Raw genomic sequence first — 24,276 nt, 5'->3', positions numbered from 1 at the left:
AATTTTGCTTCCTTCCCACAGATGCTGCCAGATCTGTTGAGTTTGATCAGCAATTTCCACTTTTGTTTCAGATTTCCACCATTCACAGTTCTTGGTTTTATTTTAGTGTTTAACTCACTGTCACATCTTTTCTAGGTATGTGCATCTAGAAGAAGATCTGTTCGTCTCTCAAGAAGGGTCTCAACCTGAAACATCAGCTTTCCTGCTCCTCTGATGCTGCTTGGCCTATTGTGTTCATCCAGCTCTATAATGTGTTATCTCTGTTCCTCTCCCCGACAGGATTTCCATTTCAACCTTTCTTCTTGTTCTCCATTGTTACTTTTGTTTTAATCTCCTAGCATTTGAAGAAGTCTTTGCCAAAATTCATTACCACAGCCTTATCTCATTCCTCAGTGACGGGCTCTGGCTCAGACGCATCCCACATGATTCTGACTAAAGCTCTATCCTTAATGTTTCAAATCCACCCAGGATTAAGGGTATCTCCGTGATGTACAATACTTCTCAGACAGCTGTTCTTGCCACATCCTGAGATTCACACTCAGGGCCATGCACTGACATATGCAAACTCTCAACCTCTCTCTCCATCAGCAGCACCTCGTGCTGGTTCAGAGCTGCCCTGACCCCAGTTCCACTTGATTCTCCAGCTCGATCGACATTGTACTAAAAAAACACTTCTCTCTCTTTCAGGCATCAAGGAATGCAAGCTGCAACAACTCAGAGGTCCCCATACCCCTTTGAAAGTCCCTCCCCACGACTCCATCCTTTCTCCTGGCTCCATCTCTTGGGTATTTACTATCCCTACTGACAATCTGCTCTCTGATGCTGAGCATTCTACACTCAGTAGTTTTATCCCTCTGTGTCCTCACCTTGATGAATCTTGAATAAGACATGATATTGAACGTTTTTTCCATTGCCTCTGCCTCCACGTCCATTTCTTTTGACAGGAACCCTCTCCCTGTTCCACAGATGCCTTTACCAACCTCCAACACTCTCCCTCCACCTGGGCACTCCGTCTAGCTTTTTATCTGCACTCATCCTATTCTTTGAGAATTGCCAACATGACATCAGTTGCTTTAATATTTCTGACTCCCTTATCCATTCAAACCTATCTCCCTCTGAACTGACTGCACTCTATGTTTTCAGATCCAATCCTCATGTTATCATCAAGCCTGCTGGCATGATTGGTGCCATTGTTGTCTGTCATACTGACCTCTACATTGTGGAAGCTCAATGCTGGCTCTCGGACACCTCCTGCTATCTCCCTTGGACTAAAAACCCACCATAGTGTTCATGACTGTCATCAGCCTCATCTCACATGGGTGTCCCCACAACAGCCTCCCAGCTTATAGTTCCCCAACACCATACAGCCTGCTTCTACCTTCTCTCAGTTCTGATGAAGAGTCATTATACTCAAAATTTTAGTTCTACTTTCTTCCCACAGATGCTACCAGACTTACAGAGTTTCACCAAACATTTCTGTTTTTGCTAAATGTAAACAGTCTACCTACTTCAGCACAGATCTACAGATAAATTGAGAACAAAAATCCAATGGCACAGTTTAAAGGTGTTGTACATACAAATCCATGGAAGTCATTACTAAGAAGAGACCAGTAATGTGCAAAGATTCAAGATATTGTGCAAGAAAGATTGCTTGCTCCAGCAAAGACACATCCTCTGGGAAATAAATACAGGAGATTAAACATCTGCCCATACGGAGGAGAACCTCAGACCATGAAGAAGACAGCCAAGACAACTATGTGTTACCCAACAAACCGCCACTCTTTTAAGACTAAAGAAAATATATTTGGAGAAAATAACTAAACATCTAGATTGTCTCAATATGTAAGGTCAAAGGCTTTGAGGGGAAGATGGGGTAATAGTAGATGTATAATAATAATGACATGAGAAGAGAAGCATGAGAGAGATGTTGTCTGAAAACAGCTGAATGATTTAATACTGTTTGACTGTGATAAGCACCACCTGCTGTGAAGACGTCATGAGAACTGGTGGGGAGAATAACTAAGTACCTTGAAGAAGTCAGATTTAAGACCATGTCCTCCTACCAAGCTCTCTAACAACATATACCAAAATCTTATAACATGTAAATAGTTGAAGAGCAAGGTGGCACTGTGGCTCAGTGGTTAGCACTGCTGCCTCACAATGCCAGGGACATGCATTCGATTCCACACTAGGCAACATCTGTGTGAAGTTTGCACATTCTCACCATGTTTATGTGGGTTTCCTCCAGGTACTCTGGTTTCCTCCCACAGTCCAAAGATACGCCATTTTGGTGGATAGACCATGCTAAGTTTCCCATAGTGCTCGGGAATGTGTAGGTTTGGTGGTTCGTCATTGGACAATGCAGGGACAGGATAGGGGGGTGTGTCTGGGTAGGCTGCTCTTCAAAGGGTCGGTGTGGACTCAGAGTGCCAAATGGCATGTAGGGTTTCCATAACAGTTGTAATGAACCATACTTTGTTTAATACAAGAGAATCATCCCATTAGATGAGAGGTGACTAGTTTCATCTACACTGGAACCACACAAGCCATTGCAAAGAGTTCACTTAGATGGTACTAACAGCAGCACATGCAATACACAGTTTTTTTTCATTGATGAACAACATCACAATGGAGATGAATTTTCTAGCAATATCTCCCATTCCACTCCCGTGTACAGAACTTCTGTCAAACATCCACTGCTGCTATGGTGACAGAGCAAGGGAGCTCCTGCCCAGAAAATTCACTCTTACATTTGAGGATTCATTGAATTCAAGTTGTTTGCATTGTGATCCTGCTTAGCATTCAGCATCTTTCAATTACTTTAAATCACTAGTTTGCATTTTGCCTTGAAAAGCAAAATCTGTTCAAGTCTGAAATTAGTCAGATAGTGAGATCTCCTTATGTTTCAAAGGGAGTGGCGATCAAGCTGCAGCAAGTTTAACACAAAGTTTGCCTGTTATTTTCCCAGCTGCCTGGACAGTTTGTAAATGTTCACCTCCTTTAAAAAGTCATGAAACTCTCAAAGGCAGTTACTGAACATAACCGGTTGAGCACTATAAAATGCTAAACTTCATTTTTGTGAGTATTATAAAATATGGGCTTCAACTGACTCAGCATGTCAGCAGTGAAAGACATTGATTTTCCCAATGGGTGTCTTATCTTGATTAGCAAGGTTACTTACAGATTGTAGCTTCTCAATAAAGGGTAAGCCATGGTGACGGCAGAAAAAAAGTGGGTTAATTCCTCACAGTGGATATTTGTAGGCAAACTGCTTATCTTGACGCTGAAGTCTTTAAAATGCTGCCACTGGAAATACCTTGAAAGAGGATGGATCTCTCTGTGGTTGAAGGCAAGAAGGGACCAGATTTAAATATTTAATCTGTTGAACTAAGATACCTGCTGACCACGTACATGTTTTGTAATGGAGTTAATAAATCTCTATTCCACAGTCAGGTTCTCCTGCAACATTCCAAAGCTCTATTGTTGTTTTGGGTAAGCACCCTGACTCACTGAAGCATGCAAATCTTCCTGTAACCTGTACTTATCTTTCAAGCTCAGTGCTGAAATAAGCAACATGGGTTCTCCTTGACAAACAGCAAGAAATTTACCAAACCTCTGCACTGACAAGTTTTGTTCTTTGCTGATCAACTCTGGAACCTAGGTAAATTAAAGTGAGACTATTCATTCTATTTTCAGCAAATAGATGCAAACTCTATAGAACTCTGTTGTTTCTTTTTTGAAATAACTAAGCAAGTCAAAGTGTTAATGAATGTCTTGTTTCCTTGTTGATGCAAAATAATCAACCATTCATCATAACATTTATTAAATTTTGGAATCTTCATAAATCGAAGTCACATCATATTGATAAATGCTGGCTGGAAAATGTGGCAGCAAATAGGTGGATAGGTGGAGAAAGTTGAGGCTTCAGATTCTTCGGATAACGGTACAGGTCCTGGGGATGGAGCACCTGTATGGAATGAACAAATTAGAGATAGCTGGGATCGATGTTTCCATTGGGTGATTAAATTGTACCGTTGGGCAGAATTACAATTCATTTGTCAGGAAGTGAAGATCCAATAAAACCAGAAAAGAGCAACAATGCGATCAGAGAACAAAGAAATATAAATTATAATAAACTCAAAACTAAGATGGATTGCCTGGCATCGACCTAGACACCAGAAGCAACAAAGACACATGCTGCTTTGGGTTCCGCTAAATTCTTCTCACTGACAGTTGCAGACTTGAGCCATTTTTGAGAGAGTTGTCACACACATTTGTTTAGAATAGGTTACTTGCACATTGCAATACCTCCTCCTGTGTTGGAGCTATCAATGTTTCCCCCCAGTATTTTTCTAAATTTCATACCTGTGAAACAATTAATTCTGCAGTTAGCTCAATTAATATTTGGAATTGTTCCCCCGCAAATGATCCTCTATTGAACATATTCAAGTCTAAGGTACGCATATTGGTGGCCTCATGGCGAAACACAGGATATAGGCTTCCGTTAGGAGCATATAGAAGATTAAATACTGAGTGGCAGAATAGGCTCAACAGGCTGTATGTTATAATGCTCCTATTTCTTGGGTTCTTATGTTACATCTATGTCGGGAGAACACAAAAAAAGTTAAATAATGAACTCTAATCAATTAAGACAAAATTTTTCAATTTTACTAAGTCGAAGTGTTAAATTAAGTGAGTGTGATTGTACCTGCCTGCCTCTATATTTAGCTTACAGTGAAATAAAACAGCTTACCAATTGTTACAAGGCAACATTTCACTAAATGCTTGTTTGGTCTGCATTTGGATAGATTGAAGAAACAGTTGTGCAAGAGACACAAATGTCAATTCAAATCATGTTGGGATTCTATTAATATGTCTCTGTTTTGCATTATTGTACAAGTAGATACAGACATGTAAAATATAAAAATAAGACAGCCAGAGCACTTGCAAAAGCAGCTGACACCAGTAAACCAAATAAGATATTTAGAGCAAACCACATTTATAGAGCTTCCACTTTGACATATATCATGCTGTACAATGAGGGGAAAGTGGCAGCTCTCCAAAGAAAAGAAGGGGAAGGCAGAGAGGCAAATCAATAATGACTTAAGTAAAGTTTTTCCATCAATTGTCTCAAGATGCCGCAGGAAATGACTTGAAGAACTCTCAAAGATATTAATTGAAATAGTAATCAGCTCTACACTAATTAAAGCCTTCAGGAAGGATCTTCTGGACAAGGAGAAGGGCTACGCCAGTGACGCCCTGCTTAAAGATGGAGGCTAGTATGAAGTTACAGTAGCTATAACACAGTGTGGAGTTGGAGGTACATGGCAGGCTAGGCAGCATCAGAGGGCAGGAAAGTTAATGTTTCAGGTCAGGACCCTTCTTCAGAAATTCTTCAACTCCAACTGTGTTATCTCTGAGTCCAGCATCGGCGGTTCTTACTATCTCTGATGAAGTTACAGTAACTGGTCACATCAGTTGCATGCTTTAAGTGCAACCGATGCTATTGCTACAGTCAGCAAAGTGCACAAAATAAACGAGATCTATAGCAAAAGCTGTCCAGCACTCTTCATATCTGCAAAACATATGGCACCAAAGGACAAGCAGCATCTCAAGAGCACAAAAGCTGACGTTTCGGGCCTAGACCATTCATCAGAGAGGGGGATGGGGAGAGGGAACTGGAATAAATAGGGAGAGAGGGGGAGGCGGACCGAAGATGGAGAGTAAAGAAGATTGGTGGAGAGAGTATAGGTGGGGAGGTAGGGAGGGGATAGGTCAGTCCAGGGAAGACGGACAGGTCAAGGAGGTGGGATGAGGTTAGTAGGTAGATGGGGGTGTGGCTTGGGGTGGGAGGAAGGGATGGGTGAGAGGAAGAGCCAGTTAGGGAGGCAGAGACAGGCTGGACTGGTTTTGGGATGCAGTGGGTGGGGGGGAAGAGCTGGGCTGGTTGTGTGGTGCAGTGGGGGGAGGGGACGAACTGGGCTGGTTTAGGGATGCAGTAGGGGAAGGGGAGATTTTGAAACTGGTGAAGTCCACATTGATACCATATGGCTGCAGGGTTCCCAGGCGGAATATGAGTTGCTGTTCCTGCAACCTTCGGGTGGCATCATTGTGGCAGTGCAGGAGGCCCATGATGGACATGTCATCTAGAGAATGGGAGGGGGAGTGGAAATGGTTTGCAACTGGGAGGTGCAGTTGTTTGTTGCGGACTGAGCGGAGGTGTTCTGCAAAGCGGTCCCCAAGCCTCCGCTTGGTTTCCCCAATGTAGAGGAAGCCGCACCGGGTACAGTGGATGCAGTATACCACATTGGCAGATGTGCACGTGAACCTCTGCTTAATGTGGAATGTCATCTTGGGGCCTGGGATAGGGGTGAGGGAGGAGGTGTGGGGACAAGTGTAGCATTTCCTGCGGTTGCAGGGGAAGGTGCCGGGTGTGGTGGGGTTGGAGGGCAGTGTGGAGCGAACAAGGGAGTCACGGAGAGAGTGGTCTCTCCGGAAAGCGGACAGGGGTGGGGGTGGAAAAATGTCTTGGGTGGTGGGGTCGGATTGTAAATGGCAGAAGTGTCAGAGGATGATGCGTTGTATCCGGAGGTTGGTAGGGTGGTGTGTGAGAACGAGGGGGATCCTCTTAGGGCGGTTGTGGCGGGGGCGGGGTGTGAGGGATGTGTTGCGGGAAATACGGGAGACGCGGTCAAGGGCGTTCTCGATCACTGTGGGGGGAAAGTTGCGGTCCGACCCCACCACCCAAGACATTTTTCCATCCCCACCCCTGTCTGCTTTCTGGAGAGACCACTCTCTCCGTGACTCCCTTGTTCGCTCCACACTGCCCTCCAACCCCACCACACCCGGCACCTTCCCCTGCAACCGCAGGAAATGCTACACTTGTCCCCACACCTCCTCCCTCTCCCCTATCCCAGGCCCCAAGATGACATTCCACATTAAGCAGAGGTTCACCTGCACATCTGCCAATGTGGTATACTGCATCCACTGTACCCGGTGTGGCTTCCTCTATATTGGGGAAACCAAGCGGAGGCTTGGGGACCGCTTTACAGAACACCTCCGCTCAGTCCGCAACAAACAACTGCACCTCCCAGTCGCAAACCATTTCCACTCCCCCTCCCATTCTCTAGATGACATGTCCATCATGGGCCTCCTGCACTGCCACAATGATGCCACCCGAAGGTTGCAGGAACAGCAACTCATATTCTGCCTGGCAACCCTGCAGCCATATGGTATCAATGTGGACTTCACCAGTTTCAAAATCTCCCCTTCCCCTACTGCATCCCTAAACCAGCCCAGTTCGTCCCCTCCCCCCACTGCACCACACAACCAGCCCAGCTCTTCCCCCCCACCCACTGCATCCCAAAACCAGTCCAGCCTGTCTCTGCCTCCCTAACCGGTTCTTCCTCTCACCCATCCCTTCCTCCCACCCCCAGCCGCACCCCCATCTACCTACTAACCTCATCCCACCTTCTTGACCTGTCCGTCTTCCCTGGACTGACCTATCCCCTCCCTACCTCCCCACCTATACTCTCTCCACCTATCTTCTTTACTCTCCATCTTCGGTCCGCCTCCCCCTCTCTCCCTATTTATTCCAGTTCCCTCTCCCCATCCCCCTCTCTGATGAAGGATCTAGGCCCGAAACGTCAGCTTTTGTGCTACTGAGATGCTGCTTGGCCTGCTGTGTTCATCCAGCCTCACATTTTATTATCTTGGAATTCTCCAGCATCTGCAGTTCCCATTATCTCTGGCACCAAAGGACATTGGGCAAACAGGTGCTTGGTTTAAAAGCCAAGCCAGAAACCAGAACAGAACACAAATGACCAACAACACAGTACAACACCAAAATACTGAGAGCAGGGCAAGTCTTATGAGCATGCACGTATGCAACAGTATAAATAAAGTGTGGAGGCAAATGAACAAAGGGAAAATTTTGGAAGTTGATCAAGCTTTCCATTCTGCTAACCTTACACACCATATGAACAGTATATGATAATCAGAAGCATTTACAACCATTAACATTACATGTTCTGAAAAGGCAAGACAATGTATGCTAAATGCTATGATTGACAGGAGTAAATGCATCTTAGAAAACATGTACCTCAATAAGTGATTCTTCATAGTCCAGCCTATGAGAGACCATCGTACAATGTATAATGGATCATCAATTTTATGCATTGGCACAATGACACTACGGTTCGAATGCACAAGTTCAACCAATTTTCTCAAAATCCCAACCTGATAGAAATCAATGGTCCAGCAGTGGTAGAATTGTCAGTATGCATAGGCCTCAGTGTTGTCACAAATCATGAGATTTAAACCACAATCACTATGATGGAACACACCAGCCATGATACAACTGAATTTATCAATTACCTCAAGTAGCAGTTTCAAGATTGCATTAACACATTGCAAATTCAAGGCTGATGCAATATTGCATTTCAAGAACATTAAAACCCTATTTATTGATAATCCAAGGAAATGCAGCAAGCAAATTGAACTCCATCACCACATGGACTGGTGCAGCTGTGTTTTAAAGAAAGATGGCACCCTAAGACTGTACATTGATCCAAAGAGCCTCAACATTTTACCCAAGCATTATCCACATATGATATGCCTCTGATACACTATATACTTAAAATGCCCATAGAACATAGAACATAGAATGTAGAACAATACAGTGCGGAACAGGCCCTTCGGCCCTCAATGTTGCGCGGACCTGTGAACTAATCTAAGCCCATCCCTACACTATCCTATCATCATCCATATGCTTATCCAAGGACTTTTTAATGCTGGATGAATTAAAATCCTAAATTTTCCATAGCTAGTTTCTTTTCTGAACAAGATGCAAAGTATGGCTACTGGTTCATCCATTTAGTTAGTTGATATTTGGGCTGTCAGTGAGCCGAGGCTTCTTCCAGCAGCTCATGGGTAGGATTATTCAAAAAACATAAGTTTGCATAGCGGACAAAATCACAGTCATGGAGAATACGTAGGCAGCCTTGAGCACAACCTTCATCTACCATGATAGCAGTACAAATCAACGACAATCAGATAAAATTCTTTGGGTGCATTTACGCTGCCTATGTGGTGTGTCCAGACAACATGGAGGATGTTAACTAAATGGTGACTCCACAGGATAAAGAGGATCTGTGATATTGCTTCAGATTTTTCAACTTCTTCTCATCAAAAAGTACGCAACTTTGCACTAAAGGTAACCCAATTAGCACACTTGCTCAAGAAGAATTTCTCTTAAGCATGGTAAAATGACCAGATGTATATGTTTGACTCTGTCAAATGGGTTCCACTGATAAAGTCTTGCTCAGTGCACCATAACAACTCCAGAAAAGGCAGGATTTTGGAACTCAATGCATCAAAAAAACCCTAGTTTTGAGTCTTGTACAAGACAAAAGACCTATTGTTATTTATTTGAAAGTCCTGGTATTTGGACAAACCAACTAGTCTAATATTGAGATTTGAGACATTAGTTCTGGTATTTGGCATCAAACGATTTAACACTCACTTATTCGTGAAGAAGTTTTACAGTTGGAATCAATCATTAGCCATGAGAAATGATCTGCAGCGAATCACTGATGAGCACACAACCATGATAACAAAGTGTGGAGCTGGATGAACACAGCAGGCCAAGCAGCTCTCTGATGAAGGGTCTAGGCCCGAAACATCAGCTTTTGTGCTTCTGAGATGCTGCTTCACACTTTGTTATCTTGGATTCTCCAGCATCTGCAGTTCCCATTATCACTGAGCACACAACGACATTCGCATAGTTTACTTATCAAGGTGCAAGGGCATGAATTTGAAGTGAGATACAATCCCAGGTACCAGGAAGATAACATCTGACCAGTTGAGCAGATCACTTGACCCATGTAAAGACCAAGGTATTTCCCCTCATTTATATGTTGACGCTTTGAACTAGGAAGTTGTGCATATTCTCAAGTGGATCTGCTAGGCTTTGGCCAGAACCAGTTTGAATAGTTGCAATCATCAATTGCTGAAATGAAGATGATTTTCAAGGACAAATAAACCCTAATATTCGATGTGCTACACAAACGTATCATGCCAAGGTTACACCAGTGACAGGTTGGCAACAGCCTAGTGGTGCATGAAAACACAGTGATACAATGTGAAATTTTACTGCGGTATTTGTGGTATTATCACCAGACTATTAATCTAGAGAGCCAGGTAATGTTCTGGGGACCTGAAACTCACCATGGCAGATGGTGGTATTTGAATTCGATAAAAATCTGGAATTAGGAGTCTAATGATGATTATGAAACCATTGCCGAATGTCAGGAAAAAAACCCATCTGGTTTACTAATGTCCTTAAGGGAAGGAAATCTGCAATCCTTACCTGATCTGGCCTGCATATGACTCCAGACCCACAGCAATGTGGTTGGCTCTTAATTAGGGATGGCCAATAAATGCTGCCTAGCCAGTGACACCCATATCCCATGAATGAATTTTAAAATATATAGATATTGAATACATGAAACAGCTAGCACATGTACCAGCCAGGGATGAGTCAGGATATGCAATGACTTGTGCTGCTAATGAGTCATGCCAAATGTATTAACCCCAGCAGTGGAGGAACCTCATACAGTATTCCACCTACTCCTTGGTTGAAAATTGCAACTATCCTATTCATAGTGCGTGGGGAATACTACATCCTTGTTACAGAATATTTCTCCAAATTTCCTATAGTTTGATGGAAAAAACAGTGAGTGCAACCATCACTATCATGATGAGTATATTCAGTTTCTTTGCTGCGCCTGAAAAGACAGTGACTCAGAAAAGACAACAGTTTACTAGCAAACCATTTCAAGACATGTGTGTTAAGTACAGATGACCCCAATCACATTGTCACACCACTATCTATACTCAAATTGCCTAGCAGAACATGTAGTACATATCAAATCAATGATCGTCAGGTGTAAAATACTGAAGCAAAATTTCACATTGTATCATGGTGTTTTCATGCACCACGAATGGAGACGGCATTACGACCCACTGCACAACTTATACTCATAAGCCAAGTACAAACAACTCTGCCTAGCAATGAATTGTTTAACCATTCTGAGACATAGGACATTCTTCTTCAAAGACAACGGATACACAGCCAGCAAGCAGATAGAGAACTACCACAAGTACCTACTGGCCAGACAGCATGGGTCAGAAATACACAAACACTTGGATATCAGCAATAAATATGCAAGCAATGCAGAATATACGAAGACATCATGCAACTAATCATGTTACCACACTTCAAAGGAACAGAAGTCATGCCAGACCAATGTACGATACAACAATCATGCGCAGAGAATCAAGAAGACAAATCTCATGGTGATTGTGCAGTGATGTTGAGTGAACACAATCAGGGAATGGTCCAAGAGCAAATAAGAGCAACATATACCTTTCCAGGTGGGTAGAGGATCAACACATCAGGGCAAGTTATCGAACATCTGAAACAATACATTAAGGTTTGAATTGTTAATCATGGTCACTCTGGTTTTGCTTGTTTGCATTATTATCTATTCAACAACACATGCCTATGTGCAGCCATGGATATTTGTTTGAGATTCATTTTTTTCTTTGTATAAAGGGTGTTGTTGTGTTATATCTTGTAGCTGGCAATATACCTTAAAGAGACATGCTCATAATAACATCACAAAATCGCAACATATAATCTGATGGTCTTTCCTGAGCCAATTGAAGCGTGATAGGCTGATGGAAGTGTGCCATTGCTTTTAACTAATCAGCTTACTGCTAGTCAAGACACTGAAGTACCTGTGCTGTGATAATTGTGCACACTAACAGCTATAAATAACATTTACCTGAATCATTCAATCCTATGTTGCCCAAGTCAAGTCTCATGTTACAGCAGTTATCCTAACTATTTCCTCATCATGTGCAAATAATCTGCTGAAGGTAAACACAAAACACATCGCAGTGGCAGATCAGGGAAAGGTTTGGCTGCACTGAGGGAAGAAGGGAAAGCAAGAGGTTTATGGTTGCGCCATCTGCAGCTTGACATTCACATGTGGATGAGGTGGGTATTGAGAAGAGGTATAAGACTGTAATATATTGTCATTACCAGCATTCTTGGCGATGTTGGGTGCAAAGGCTACACTTACAGTTGAGCCCATGATACACAGCCGCATCCCTTATACATGTGAGCTTCCTTGCCCTTGAAGTTTCTCCTCTGCTGCCTTTCATTTCCCACTGTCTTATCCTCCAAGAGAGAGAAAAGGCTTTCAATTAGTGTGTCACATTCTGTTTGGGTAATGTGCCCTCTAGAGCTGAATAGCTGAGGCTACATACAGGATGAGGGTGACACCAGTAGAAGGAATTTCAGGATGAGATGGAGTACACAAATCACAGTGCTGAGCCCCAATTCCTTGGGACTACTGATGAGTGAATGAAGACAGGGCAGTGCATTGAGCAGTGTGAGAGATTGAGGATTTGGTGAATATCAGATGTCATACAAAGGTGCTTCACTGACCATGAACACCCTGAAAGGTCATTCGACTTTTTCTACCTGTGTCAGTAAATTTTTTAAAAAATCTGCGCTTGTAGCTTCAATTGCTTCAGTTTGTTGGCAGATCCAAACGGCCATCAGGAGAACAATATTATTGCTTGGTTTTGCCACAATCTGCCATTATCACTGTAGAGGTGGGTGGATTTGCTACATTTGCTTACCAGCTCCAAGCAGTTACTAAAGAATTAGCTGCTTTTCATTTGTGGTTATTAATACTTTATTTTCTAAGGGATTAAGCATATGAGGGGATTTTAATATATTGATTGTAGTTTCATAAATAAGTATGTAGAAATTGTGGTCTTTAAAGGATAGTTAGACTTTAATTTAGTTTCTTCAGAACGGCTCTTGAGGTCTGCCCATTATTGAAGGTGATAAAGAGGCATGATTGACATGAGTTAGTATGAATGAAGTAGAGGAATGCTTGGGTGTGGGCAAGTGGACATAATGATGAGCAACATAAATGGAGCAAAGGTCCAAAGAACCAGCCAGCCTCAGTACTCAACATTCCTTGTGGCCACCTCTGATCTGCGTTTGTTGGTGCCGGGCCCAAATCAATCATGCACCCATTCCTCCAGAACAAAGATGCTAACACTCAGGACACTTCTCCCCCTTGGTGAGCTGCAAAAATTCCCAGTAAACCCGTTTGCCTCTGGAACAAAAATCCAGCTTGTACGCTGTGTCTTCTCTAGTTGATTTCCATTACTGTCCTCCACTGTCACATTTGCTCACTTTAGAATGTTTTTTCTGCTGTAGTGCTTCACTTGCTCTGGTTCCAATTGTAAAACTAGCAGTCAACTACAGTTCACTTTCAGTCAGTTCAGTACCCATTATATAGGCACAGAATACTTTAAAGAGCTAAAGTCTAGATAAGATACCTGCTAACCTAAAAATAAACCTTGCCTGCTGTTAGCTGTCCTGATGAACACACAATCAAATGGCAATGCAAGTCAAATACAGGCAAATGAGGAGGAAGCATGAGATTTGCTTAATGCCTACCTCAATAACCTCTGGACATGGGTTAGAGACACTTGGGGGAGCAAAATTTGTAATCCCTGTGCTCAAAAATTGGGTGTAGGCCAAATTTTAACCTGCCATTTTCATATTTTGTAATTATTCAATCCATAAACAAATAGTTAAATGTAACCCCACTCACCCACATTCTCCTGTCCTCAACTAGACAGAGTTATGACAAATGGTTGAGAAATGTTGTAGTTAAATAGTGTTATACTGTCAGAAAACACATTGGCTGGTAGAACTTAAACATATGGATCAGTAACTTGAGTTCTGAGAACATCAACTGTCTTTCTGGGGGTTTGGACTGAAACCACGACTGTTGAGTGCTACACACATTGCCAGCCACAAAGACAGAAGAGCTCACACACAGACTGAAACTAACCAGTGAAGAAAAAAAAGCCTGAGATCAAAACGGAGCATCATTATTATCTGATATTATCACAGCAGCTACAGTATTTAATGCAGGCGTTTCTCTCACAACTTGCTAGCCACAAGAAATTCCCAGTGATTCAACCAATTTTGAAAAGCTCAACCACGGGGTCACCAATCTCCTGCTCTGAACCAATAGCGAGGGCGACATACTTACAAAGAGGTTTGATGACCTCATGTACCATGTGAGACAGTTTTCCAATGAGCAAGTGACTAGCTGGAGATTCTTCAGGCACAGAACTCTGGTTGAGCCGACACTCTTTCGGGCCTCACTTTGAACCACAGAACCACAAGTGTGGTGCAGCCTACGTCTCAAGAGTGCACCTGAACCTCAGCGGGTTTATTTTTTTTTAAGTAGAGGCCACCCACCACCCCTTCTCAGCTGGACCTCCGCACATTCATGGTAAGCAGTACCCCTCTCATTGAGGGACTTCATTGAGATGCCACACTTCCACTGCTGCTGCTTCTTCATAATCGTTCTTTATTTCGAGTTCCTGCGTATAGCTCTTGCTAAAGTTTGTGGCTGAGCATTCCTGTGGCAGTATAAACCCAGACTCTTGGTTACAACAGACACTCAGTTTCCTTTGGGATTTTTTTGCTTTCTCTTGCTTAGTTCAATGTAACGTTCTAAAGAGTGACAACGGGAAAAGAAAAACCACAAGGACCAAGAGTATCATCTGCAACGGACCATGGCATCCAACAGCATATTCGATTCATTTACAACCTATTCACCGACCTACTTGCGGGGTAAGTACAGGCCTCTTTTGTCTTTCAAGGCAGGAAACCTCACAGTCTAAGAGTAATCTTTTTGAAGATGTATCACTAGTTCAATTCAGTTCAGCTCTGCTTTCCAATGTATACTGGCTACAATTGTATGACAATGAAATGGAACAAGTCAACATGCTTAAGCTCATTGGTATCGGGTTGAATGAATTAACGTTTTCAACAGCTTTGGTATTTAAGAGTGTATTTATGGCTTCGCAAGACAGAAGGGTGGGAGCTGTGACCAACAGCGCAACGATCAAATCATTATTTTCCAACCCTTTGCTTTGTAATAAACTTATAGCACATCAGACGCAGTTTGAAGTCAGTACTGACCACAAGGATTAATCACTTTTTCAAAGCTAACATTTCCATATGTCTAAAGCTATTTATTTGCAGGAAAGGTTCACCATTGTCTGACACCTCCCCCATTCCATGACCCGAATCCTACCAGGGAGGCATATTCTTTTCAGGGATTTAGATGGAATGGTTCAGCTGTAACTATATCTTGAATTTTGCCCTCGATGACCAGAAAGCAAAACTTAATTATTGCCTTCATCTGAATGTGTTAAATTACAACTTTTCTTCAAATTGTACCACTGACTTCCTCATTTCAAACTTTGTCTGAAGCCCTATCCTCATCATTCTAATTGGTTGGGCTACATTTTCTTTCTTTATTAGTAGGAATGCCAAAACCAGACTCAAATTGCTAAATTGCTGAACAATCAAATATTCATTTACATTTTGAGATGGTGAGTGTGAGCAACCTTGCAAAGCATATTTTATTCCCGTTGCACATTTACAAGTTTACTAATTTCAATAAGTTTACAGACAAATATGGGAATTTACGTTTTTGGGTTGTCATGGGCTCAACAGCAAAACTCAATTAAGTGTTGGATATTCAGGAATCATCCAAATAAAAATTACTATGTAAACATTATATTCATTAAATGAAAATATTACATGCCTTTACACAGTTGAAAATCTTAGGCACCAGCTTCAGCTTACCTGCAATTCTGCTGTGAGCTGTGTACTAACTAAAGTCTCTGGTTGGGAGCACTGAAGCTTATTATCAGTTCCTTACATTACTGATGAGATTCTGGCATTGACACCTATGCAGTATGGCAGTTACCTTTAGTGAGTGCTCGAGCACTCTTTTCTATGAGCAGTCCCAGCTATGGTCTTGGTGAAAGAGATGTTTTCCAGCCGTGGTTCTTAAAATTAAACTTTTGTTCTCAACTTGTGGTTTAGAGCATGCAATTGTTTTACTCAAGAGGCCAATTATAACTTTGATTGGCACAATTCACTCTGCAAGCTTAATTTGAACCATTTCCCCCACTGTATCACTGCAGCGTCTAACTCTTTTCCTTTGATAGGATATGAAAATGCATTTGTCAAAGAACAAAAATATTTTACAATTGAGCATTGCTGCAACATGAAAGCAAAATTGCAACCACTTGAAAACGATGATTAGAAATAAACTATCAAAGACAGTAATTAAGGGTAGGGTGATGCCATCTTCATACCATCAATGTGTTTGGCATTTTATGTTTTTTTAATTGAATAAAGTTATATTCAGATCACTATAGCATATATTTTATAAAGCTACCTTTCTTGATAATCAATGTGTAAAAAGCATTTTAAAGTACTTGTTTCACAAAATGTCTCTTTCTTTTTAATTTCTGCTTTACACTTGAATTAAAAAGATAAACCAGTGCCAAGGTTGGTTGCCAGTAACTGAAGAATCTGCTATCTCAAATACCCAAAACTCCTGGCCAAAAGAGGAAGTATTCCAGTGGTGGCAGTACTGGTAAAATCTAAACACGGAAATGGGGAAAATCAAGTTAAGTTTAGCAAAAAAATTACGCTGAACTCAAAAATATCACTAACTTAATTGTGTTTTGTTCAGTTAGAATGCAAATTACATTTTCTCAAAAACTACTTCAGTTCATTACATTGAGCATAAGAATCACTGAAAGCAAAGACTTAATTAAATAGCATTCCAGATTTAAAGAGAATTCAATGGTCATGTGGGATTTACAAGAGTTTAGTAACCAATAGCTCATTCCACCACTTCTGACCAACATCCAGATACCTGCTGTCTCCATATTACTCTGTCTCCACAAGTAACACCACTGTGCTTGCCAACTTCTGGGCACCCTGTTAACAGGAACATTCAGTTAAAATGAGACTTCTGTCCATTAACAGGGTGTTCCCATGGAGAAGTTTCTACTGTATGCATAACAGAATCACATATTCTTCTGTTCTATTCCATTCAAAGGCTGGCAGTCAGTTCTTCCACAAAATGATGTAAAATGAGATTCTATGAAAGCGCTTGGCATTGGAAAGTTGACAAAGACTAAGATGACAATTTTTTCAAACAGTTTTGTGCAGCTCAGCACAAATGGTAACTAAATATCACAGAACAGCTCATAAACATCTTGGATGTAAGCATTTAAATAAGGAGGGGGCTGTCTGCTTCACTTGAAGAAAAGTTAAACTCTAAATGTGGTCTACAGGCCCAGTGTTCTTAATTAAAGGCACTACTTTGCCAAAATAAGTTACAGACTATATAAGAAAAAAAAAGTACAATCATTTCAAAACCTCCTACTTTTCCTATGATCCAGATGTGTGCATTGGGGAAGGTCCTAGAACATTAATTTAATTCCAATTGGCAAAAGGCTACAATTTACTAAACACTTGGAATTTTCTACACAGCTGCTCAGCAATTAGAGACCTGGGAAGAATATTCCTTTTGAAAAGAGTACTTAACATTTATCGTGGATCTATGTATTAAAAGACAAAATTTCTTCAGGATGGAGATAATACTTTTGAAGGTACAGTTGCAGAGCAGAGAGACAAAATTGGAATTCGGCTTCAACAATTTTTGACTGCAGACATCTGCACAAGATAATAATTTATATTTACGTTATAATTTAATTTGTTTTACTGCTGCTGTTGATCATAATTTATAATGTAGGTCGGATGGACATGAATCGCATGTTCACTATTTCTGTCCCAAACGCTTGCTGAAAGCAAATTATAACATTTCTCGCAGAGTTCTTGTACTGATTTAGGATCCAAAGCAAAGTTAGATTAGGTACCACAATCTCAACCACTTGGAAGGAATTCTGCAATGCAGAGCCTTGGAGTCTTGAGCATACAAATTGGGAGCCAGATGGCACAGTCATGACCAACAATTCCATGATGTCTCAGTTCTTAAGCCTGCCGAGTAAAACAAGGAAGGAGCAGTCTAGATGCAGCCTTCACAACGACTATTTAAATGGCTCTTCCACTCCATTAAGATAAGTTCCTAGTTCAGTCATTTTATGCTGCTTGTGGAATGATATTAGATGTCGTGGTGGAAGTTTAACATGTATTCAATCCACTTTATGGAGCCACGTGTTGTTATTACTATTACAACTCTGCACAGTTACTGTTGTCCTGTTGTTCTGCCTCAAGGCTGCCAAATGAGGAACAGCAGCACAACAAGAAATAAACTGCAGAGCTGTATTTGCTGCGTGAAAAGGGAGAAGGCTGTCTGGCCACAGGAGGCTGCAGGTTTTCATGAACCAACTATCATATGTTAACCTCTCTGCTGAACAGAGTATTTGTCCATTCCGCTTCACAAAGGAAATGGTCACAGAGATGAGTCACCTGTTGCAATACAAATTCAAACCAGGGTATGGACAGCTCTGCTTGGGACTGTCTGTGTCACTGTCACTCTGAATTTCCATGCTACATGGTAATTTCAGGCTACATTGGGTGGGATCAGTCAATATCTGTGCACTGCTGAATCAAGGGTGTCCCTGAGATTCTCAATCCAGGAAGAACGATGTCCTATCCTTTCAGATGGAGCTAGCAAAACAGAATAGGATAATGAGACAACAAGGTATAGAGCTGGGTGAACACAGCAGGCCAGGCAGCGTCAGAGGAGTAGGGAGGCTGACATTATGGGTCTGGACCTTTCTTCAGAAATCTGAACATTTCTGAAGAAGAGTCCAGACATGAAACATCAGCTTTCCTGCTCCTCTGATGCTGCCTGGTCTGCTGTGCTCATCCAGCTCTATACCTTGTTATCTCAGACTCCAGCATCGGCAGTGCCTACCACCTCTCGGATAATGACATGCTATATCGTGATTATAGGCTATCCTTGAGCACAGGGCTGCATCTCCATGCTCTGTACATCTATTTCAACTGCACACCTTTAATACATGACAATAGCTACACGATGTAGATTTGTGCCTGGTTTTCTTATGGCGCTCTCATTCTGAACCAGAACTCAACGCTCCCTATATTTCATCCAGACTATTAAGCACCAGGCTGGATGTTAGGAGATAGTGGTAGCTGAGTGGATTAGTAGGAGAGAATGATAGGCCTTCTCCTGCATTATGCCTTTTGTCAGGAGCCTATACACAGAAACTAACAGGTACTATAATTGGAGCCAGGAGGTGGGGGCGTAGTAGCAATGCGACTGTACCAATAGTCCAGAGTGCCAGAGAGCCACTGGGGTAGCATTGTGGCTCAGTGGTTATCACTGCTACCTCACAGCTCAAGGGACCTGGGTTTGATTCCACACTCAGGCAACTGTCTGTGTAGAGTTTGCACATTCTCCCAGTGTCTGCGTGAGTTTCCTCTGGGTGATCCGGCATCCTCCCACAGTCCAAAAATGTGCAGGCTAGATGGATTGACCATGCTAAATTGCTCATAGGACCCAAAGATTTGTAAATTAGGTGGATTAGCCATGGGAAGTGCAGGGTTACAGGAACAGGGTGGGATGCTCTTTAGAGAGTCAGTGTGGACGTGTTAGGCTGAATGGCCTGTTTCTACACTGTTGGGATTCTATGTCCTCTGGGAAAATGAATTTGAGTCACACTGTGGCAGATGAGACTTGAATTCAAGGAAATCTGGAACTAATAGCTAGTCTAATAGCAACCATTTAACCATTGTTAATTATTGTAAATAAAATCTGTTTCACATATGTCCTTCGAGGAAGAAAATTTACTATCCATACCTGGTATGGCCTACATGTGACTCTAGACCCACAGCAATGTGGTTGGCTCTTAAATTCCCTCTGAAACAGCCTCACAAACTATTCATTTCAAAATCAATTAGGACAAGCAATAAATGTTGGCCAAGCCAGTGAAACACACATCCCATGAATGAATTTTAAAACAATGTCCATTAATGCTCTAATTACCATCAATTTTGATCATCAAAGGTTCTACAGTTTTGACCATTAGCAGGAATTCTGCAAAGCAGATTCTCAAGCTGTTGAAATTCACAGTCAGTGTTTTGAATCTTCATAAATTTGTCCTGATCCCTTGGAACCACCTGGAAAGGTGGCTGAAGTTTCAGAATGATGAATAAAATAAAAATGGTAATGTAGGATGTTAAGATGGGGAAGGGTTGAATTTATGCTGACTCTCAGGCAGCAAGTAATAAAAGAGCAAGTAATCTAAACAGTCCTAGATCTCTTTGCTTCAAGGTCACCATTTGAGATCATTGGACTTCATGTAGCATTGTAGCAATGTACTGTATCTAGTCTGCCACTTTGCCTTGTCACCTCCCCAGAGCATTCCCCATTCTTATCCTTCAAACCCTCATCTCCCACTGCCAGCATCCAGAGTTCAGCAAACCAAGTCCACCAGACTGCTTTTTAATAACGTAGGGGACTTCATTTCCAGAGCTGAAATTGGGAAGGCTGCCAAATGAGCATTGCAAGTAGCATTGTCAGTGACATGAATAGCATTGGCAGACCATCTGTTAAATGCTAATGGGACATGAGATTTCACTTCTTAACATCACCCATATGTTCAGGCATTGGATGTGTACGTCATGCCAATTTGGTCCGCAGAGATTATTTTCTACACCAAGGATTCGTCAACACAACTGATTCCTCATGACTGAACTATCTGACCACATTTGCTTTCATAATTTATTTTCAGACAATTGCTCCCCAAGAACAGTTGAGTTCTGGTGACTGTATTATATGTATCTCAACATAACAATGTTTTCAAAGAACAGCTCATGGGATCTCTCCTCACGGCAGCAAATTTATTCAGTGTAGTTAGTTGCACAGGACTGAGACTAACTAACTCAGCACTAAGTAACGCAAATGTCGAAACTGGGATCTGCCTAGTTTGCATGATTTAGATGCATTATTTAATGAGCAGCTGAGCAATAGATGCAGGACAAAGCACATGCTTGAAACCAAGCCTTTGTTGAGTTGGCATATCTTGTAGTAAGCGGTCAGTTTCGTCTTCACAAGAGAAAATAAATTTGGTAGGAGAAAGAACAAAGAAAATTAATGCTGCTATATAACAATTTCACTGGTATTCTATGCAAAAACAAGTCAATGGAATCCTTCTCCATAACATTAGAAAAATAACCCATTGTTAGACATAATTTTTCATTCAAGTTACGTTTTGCTCACACATTGCTTAAAGTTTAACCACTGGACAGTCATTGTGTTATAAAATGACCAGTCAGTAGAGAAAGGAAGATGTGCAGCAAAATAGCAATGAAAAGGATTAGAGGCCTAGATAAAAACAAACAAGTTTGTGACAAATAATCCAGTAAATGAGTTGGCTTCTGTTGAAATGTCGGAGGATGGTTGAAAAGTGAGATTTCTGGACAGATAACTATACACATCTCTTTTTTAGACATGTAAATAGAACCTATAAAAGTATTACAGGTTTCAACCAGTGGAATTGGGCTCTATATAAATTGCTAGTTGTTCTAAACAGCCTCTATTAGACAGTCTACTCTTGAGTAGAAAGCTGACAGTGATAGGTATGTAGGGACAGGCGAAAGATAGAAGGGTCAAATATCAAAAGGGTTTACAAATGATTATAATAGTGTCAGGAAAAAACTCAATTCTTCACTTGATACTGTAAATTTCAAGGGAGCTTTTGCAAGATTTTTCTTTTTCCCTCAGCTAAGTGTGAAATAGCTTTTAAAAAGTTGGTCCCTCATGAACATGAAGAATCAGGCATCACCCACCTTTGTACATAATGTCTGGACATACAAATCTAGAAATTGTATGAACTCATAACATAAATAAAACTATAATGAAAAAAAATTGTAAAAACTTGAATAATACCTGGTGATGAATTTGATGTAATTGGTTCCATTCATTTAAGTCAATATCTAGCATGGGCAACTTCTACCATGGGATAGAAATCATATCAAATATTTCAGCACGTAGTTCTCTTAACAATTTCACCACAAATAAAGTCATTAAGTCCCTTTTTCACACATTACAAACTTAAACTTGAATCTCTTCTGACACTAACATTCTGAAAGTAAAATCATACTTGTGTGCTCTAAATAATAGAAATGCAGATTGCAGTTAAAATGTTCAAAGGTAGATCATTGGCTAATTCTTGCTTTGCAACAAGTCATAAATGCATTTTTAAAAAACTGTTCCCTAACAATTTAATGATAACTTTGCAGAAGATTGCCTTTACAGATATCAAATGCAAAGCTATTCTTTCAGTGTGTCGAACTTTCCTTATTAGGATGTTAGATTGCTTTCTAAATTGCTTATCTATCAAGTCTGACTCCCATGGCAATCTGAATAGCCCCGTGAAGGGAGTGCTAATTAGAGTTTGATTATCATAGGTATGCAATGCCGTAATTTTAATGCTCATAACTGTGCTGACAAGTTCTTAATAAAAACTGCCCATAGTGTAATTTTTATCCCTAAATGCTTATCGAGGACCAATGACCTAATTCTAATCAATATGGACATATCACAAATTGGAATGTATTGTTGGCAAATTTGATATGTGAGACTAAAATAATTGAATTATGATAAGAAATAGGAGCATGGATATTTTGATAATAAGGTAATTTACTAAACACACTTTATCCTGGTCTATAATCTGCTTAAATCACCAACAAAAATTTACTTTCTCTTAATAGTTAATAATAAATACTATAACACTGCACCAAATTCAATTGTACAATGTTTTGTACAACTGGTGAAAGTTGTACATTGACTGTGAAAAGAAAAAGATAACATTAATTTGCTTTTCTCTAGTCTTGCTATATTATTACTTCATCCTATAAAACCAACAGCAGCTTGCATATTTATGGTGTTTCTAACATGAAAAGACATCTCAAGGTCCTTTACAGAGGGATCAAGAAATGACATGTTAAAATAAGGAAGGGGTGTAGGGAGGTTGACTGAATCTTTGGTCATTGAGGTAGATTTCAAGGAGGCACTTGAAGGAGGAGGGGTATAGAATTATAGAAAGTAGGCCCTAGGTGGTTGAAGCTCAATTTCCATTTGTAGGGCCAAGAGCAGAGGAAATATCCAAGAGTCAGGCGGAAGAAATGTTTGTTCTATGGTGTGATTGGTGCATGTCGGTTTGTAAAACAGAAGAAAGTTACACAGCCAGGAAATTGAGACCACAGAAGCACTGAGAGATAAATCATACCTGCACAAACTCAAACAGAAGAGGCTTCTAACCTTACAGATATTCTTTATACCACTCACTATCTAAATAGTCAATGTGGCAATTCTTGTTTATAGTTTATATGTGTTGACTTTCCTTTCTTCTTTATTGCATATTTCAGAATTGATATCCAGATATACTAATTATGGCTTAACTTTATGATGCTTGTTGCAAAATATTATGTGGATTTAAATGATTGGGCATGCACTAAGTGTACTACTTGATTAATGATTTAAAAAGATGAGTGGTCTTGATCCCTGAGATTCAGTTGGCTAAAGAGAACCGGCACTGCTCGATCATTTTAATTAGTTCATTCCCTTTCTTGTGTTGGTCTCCTTATTCTCTTTGGAACGTTTGGGTCTTTGAGAGAAAGTTCACATGTACCAAGTATTTCTTCAGCTCTAGATATTGAATAAACATTCTTAGTTCCAAGGGGAATGTGTCTGGCGAGGATTTTTCTGTGGGGAAGGCAGCACGGCATCACAGGAGAAGGATGTACTGCTATTTAACAGTGAAAGTTATGCCAGCCTGTCTGTTGAATTTTTCCAATGGCTATAGACCTTATATCTGTTTGCATTCTCAGACAATTGTCCAGATTATTTGAATATGGGGAAGTGTTTAAAACATGTACTGTAGAATGGCCTATTGGCTTCAGCTCCTTTGCACTACTGATTCTTCTTTCAATTAGCTACACCTTGTTATAATGATTTAACTTCACTGTTTTAATTTGGTTGATCCAACCATATTGTTAATTTGTAATTGTAACTGATGGCTGTAAATTCCTCCACTCTTGCTTTAGAAAAATCACTTTATAGGAACTTGCAAAGAATGGGCCAAATGTTTGCTCAAAGTTCAGAGAGATAGGCAAAGTCCTGGCTCCTCAAGATTGACCTTTTTTTACAATAGCTGCCCACGTTTCCCATTTTCAGTCTGATGAGGAGTGGCAAATTGGTTTGAGAGTCTGGCCAGGAGACCTGAAAAGAGCAGAGGTCTCCAATTATCCCCAAGGTGGGCTGAGTGAAAGCCAGCCTGGGCACTCTGGCACTTGCTCAT

At 41.0% G+C, this 24,276-nt stretch overlaps 1 protein-coding gene across 1 annotated transcript in view; it reads left to right on the top strand.

The window, feature by feature from the left end:
• Positions 1-14,284: 14,284 nt before the first annotated feature.
• Positions 14,285-24,276, top strand: part of runx3 (RUNX family transcription factor 3) — a 168,499-nt gene continuing 158,507 nt past the window's right edge. Inside the window, exons 1-2 of the mRNA XM_048558315.2 lie at positions 14,285-14,399; positions 14,610-14,743. Of these exons, the coding sequence (XP_048414272.1) occupies positions 14,686-14,743 (58 nt within the window). The 5' untranslated portion in view covers positions 14,285-14,399; positions 14,610-14,685. The remainder of the gene's footprint in view (positions 14,400-14,609; positions 14,744-24,276) is intronic.

Source organism: Stegostoma tigrinum, chromosome 24, assembly GCF_030684315.1.
Source record: "Stegostoma tigrinum isolate sSteTig4 chromosome 24, sSteTig4.hap1, whole genome shotgun sequence".
NCBI lineage: Eukaryota > Metazoa > Chordata > Chondrichthyes > Orectolobiformes > Stegostomatidae > Stegostoma > Stegostoma tigrinum.
The sequence above is the reverse complement of the archived record's forward strand: the minus strand, read 5'-3'. Positions and strand labels throughout refer to the sequence as shown.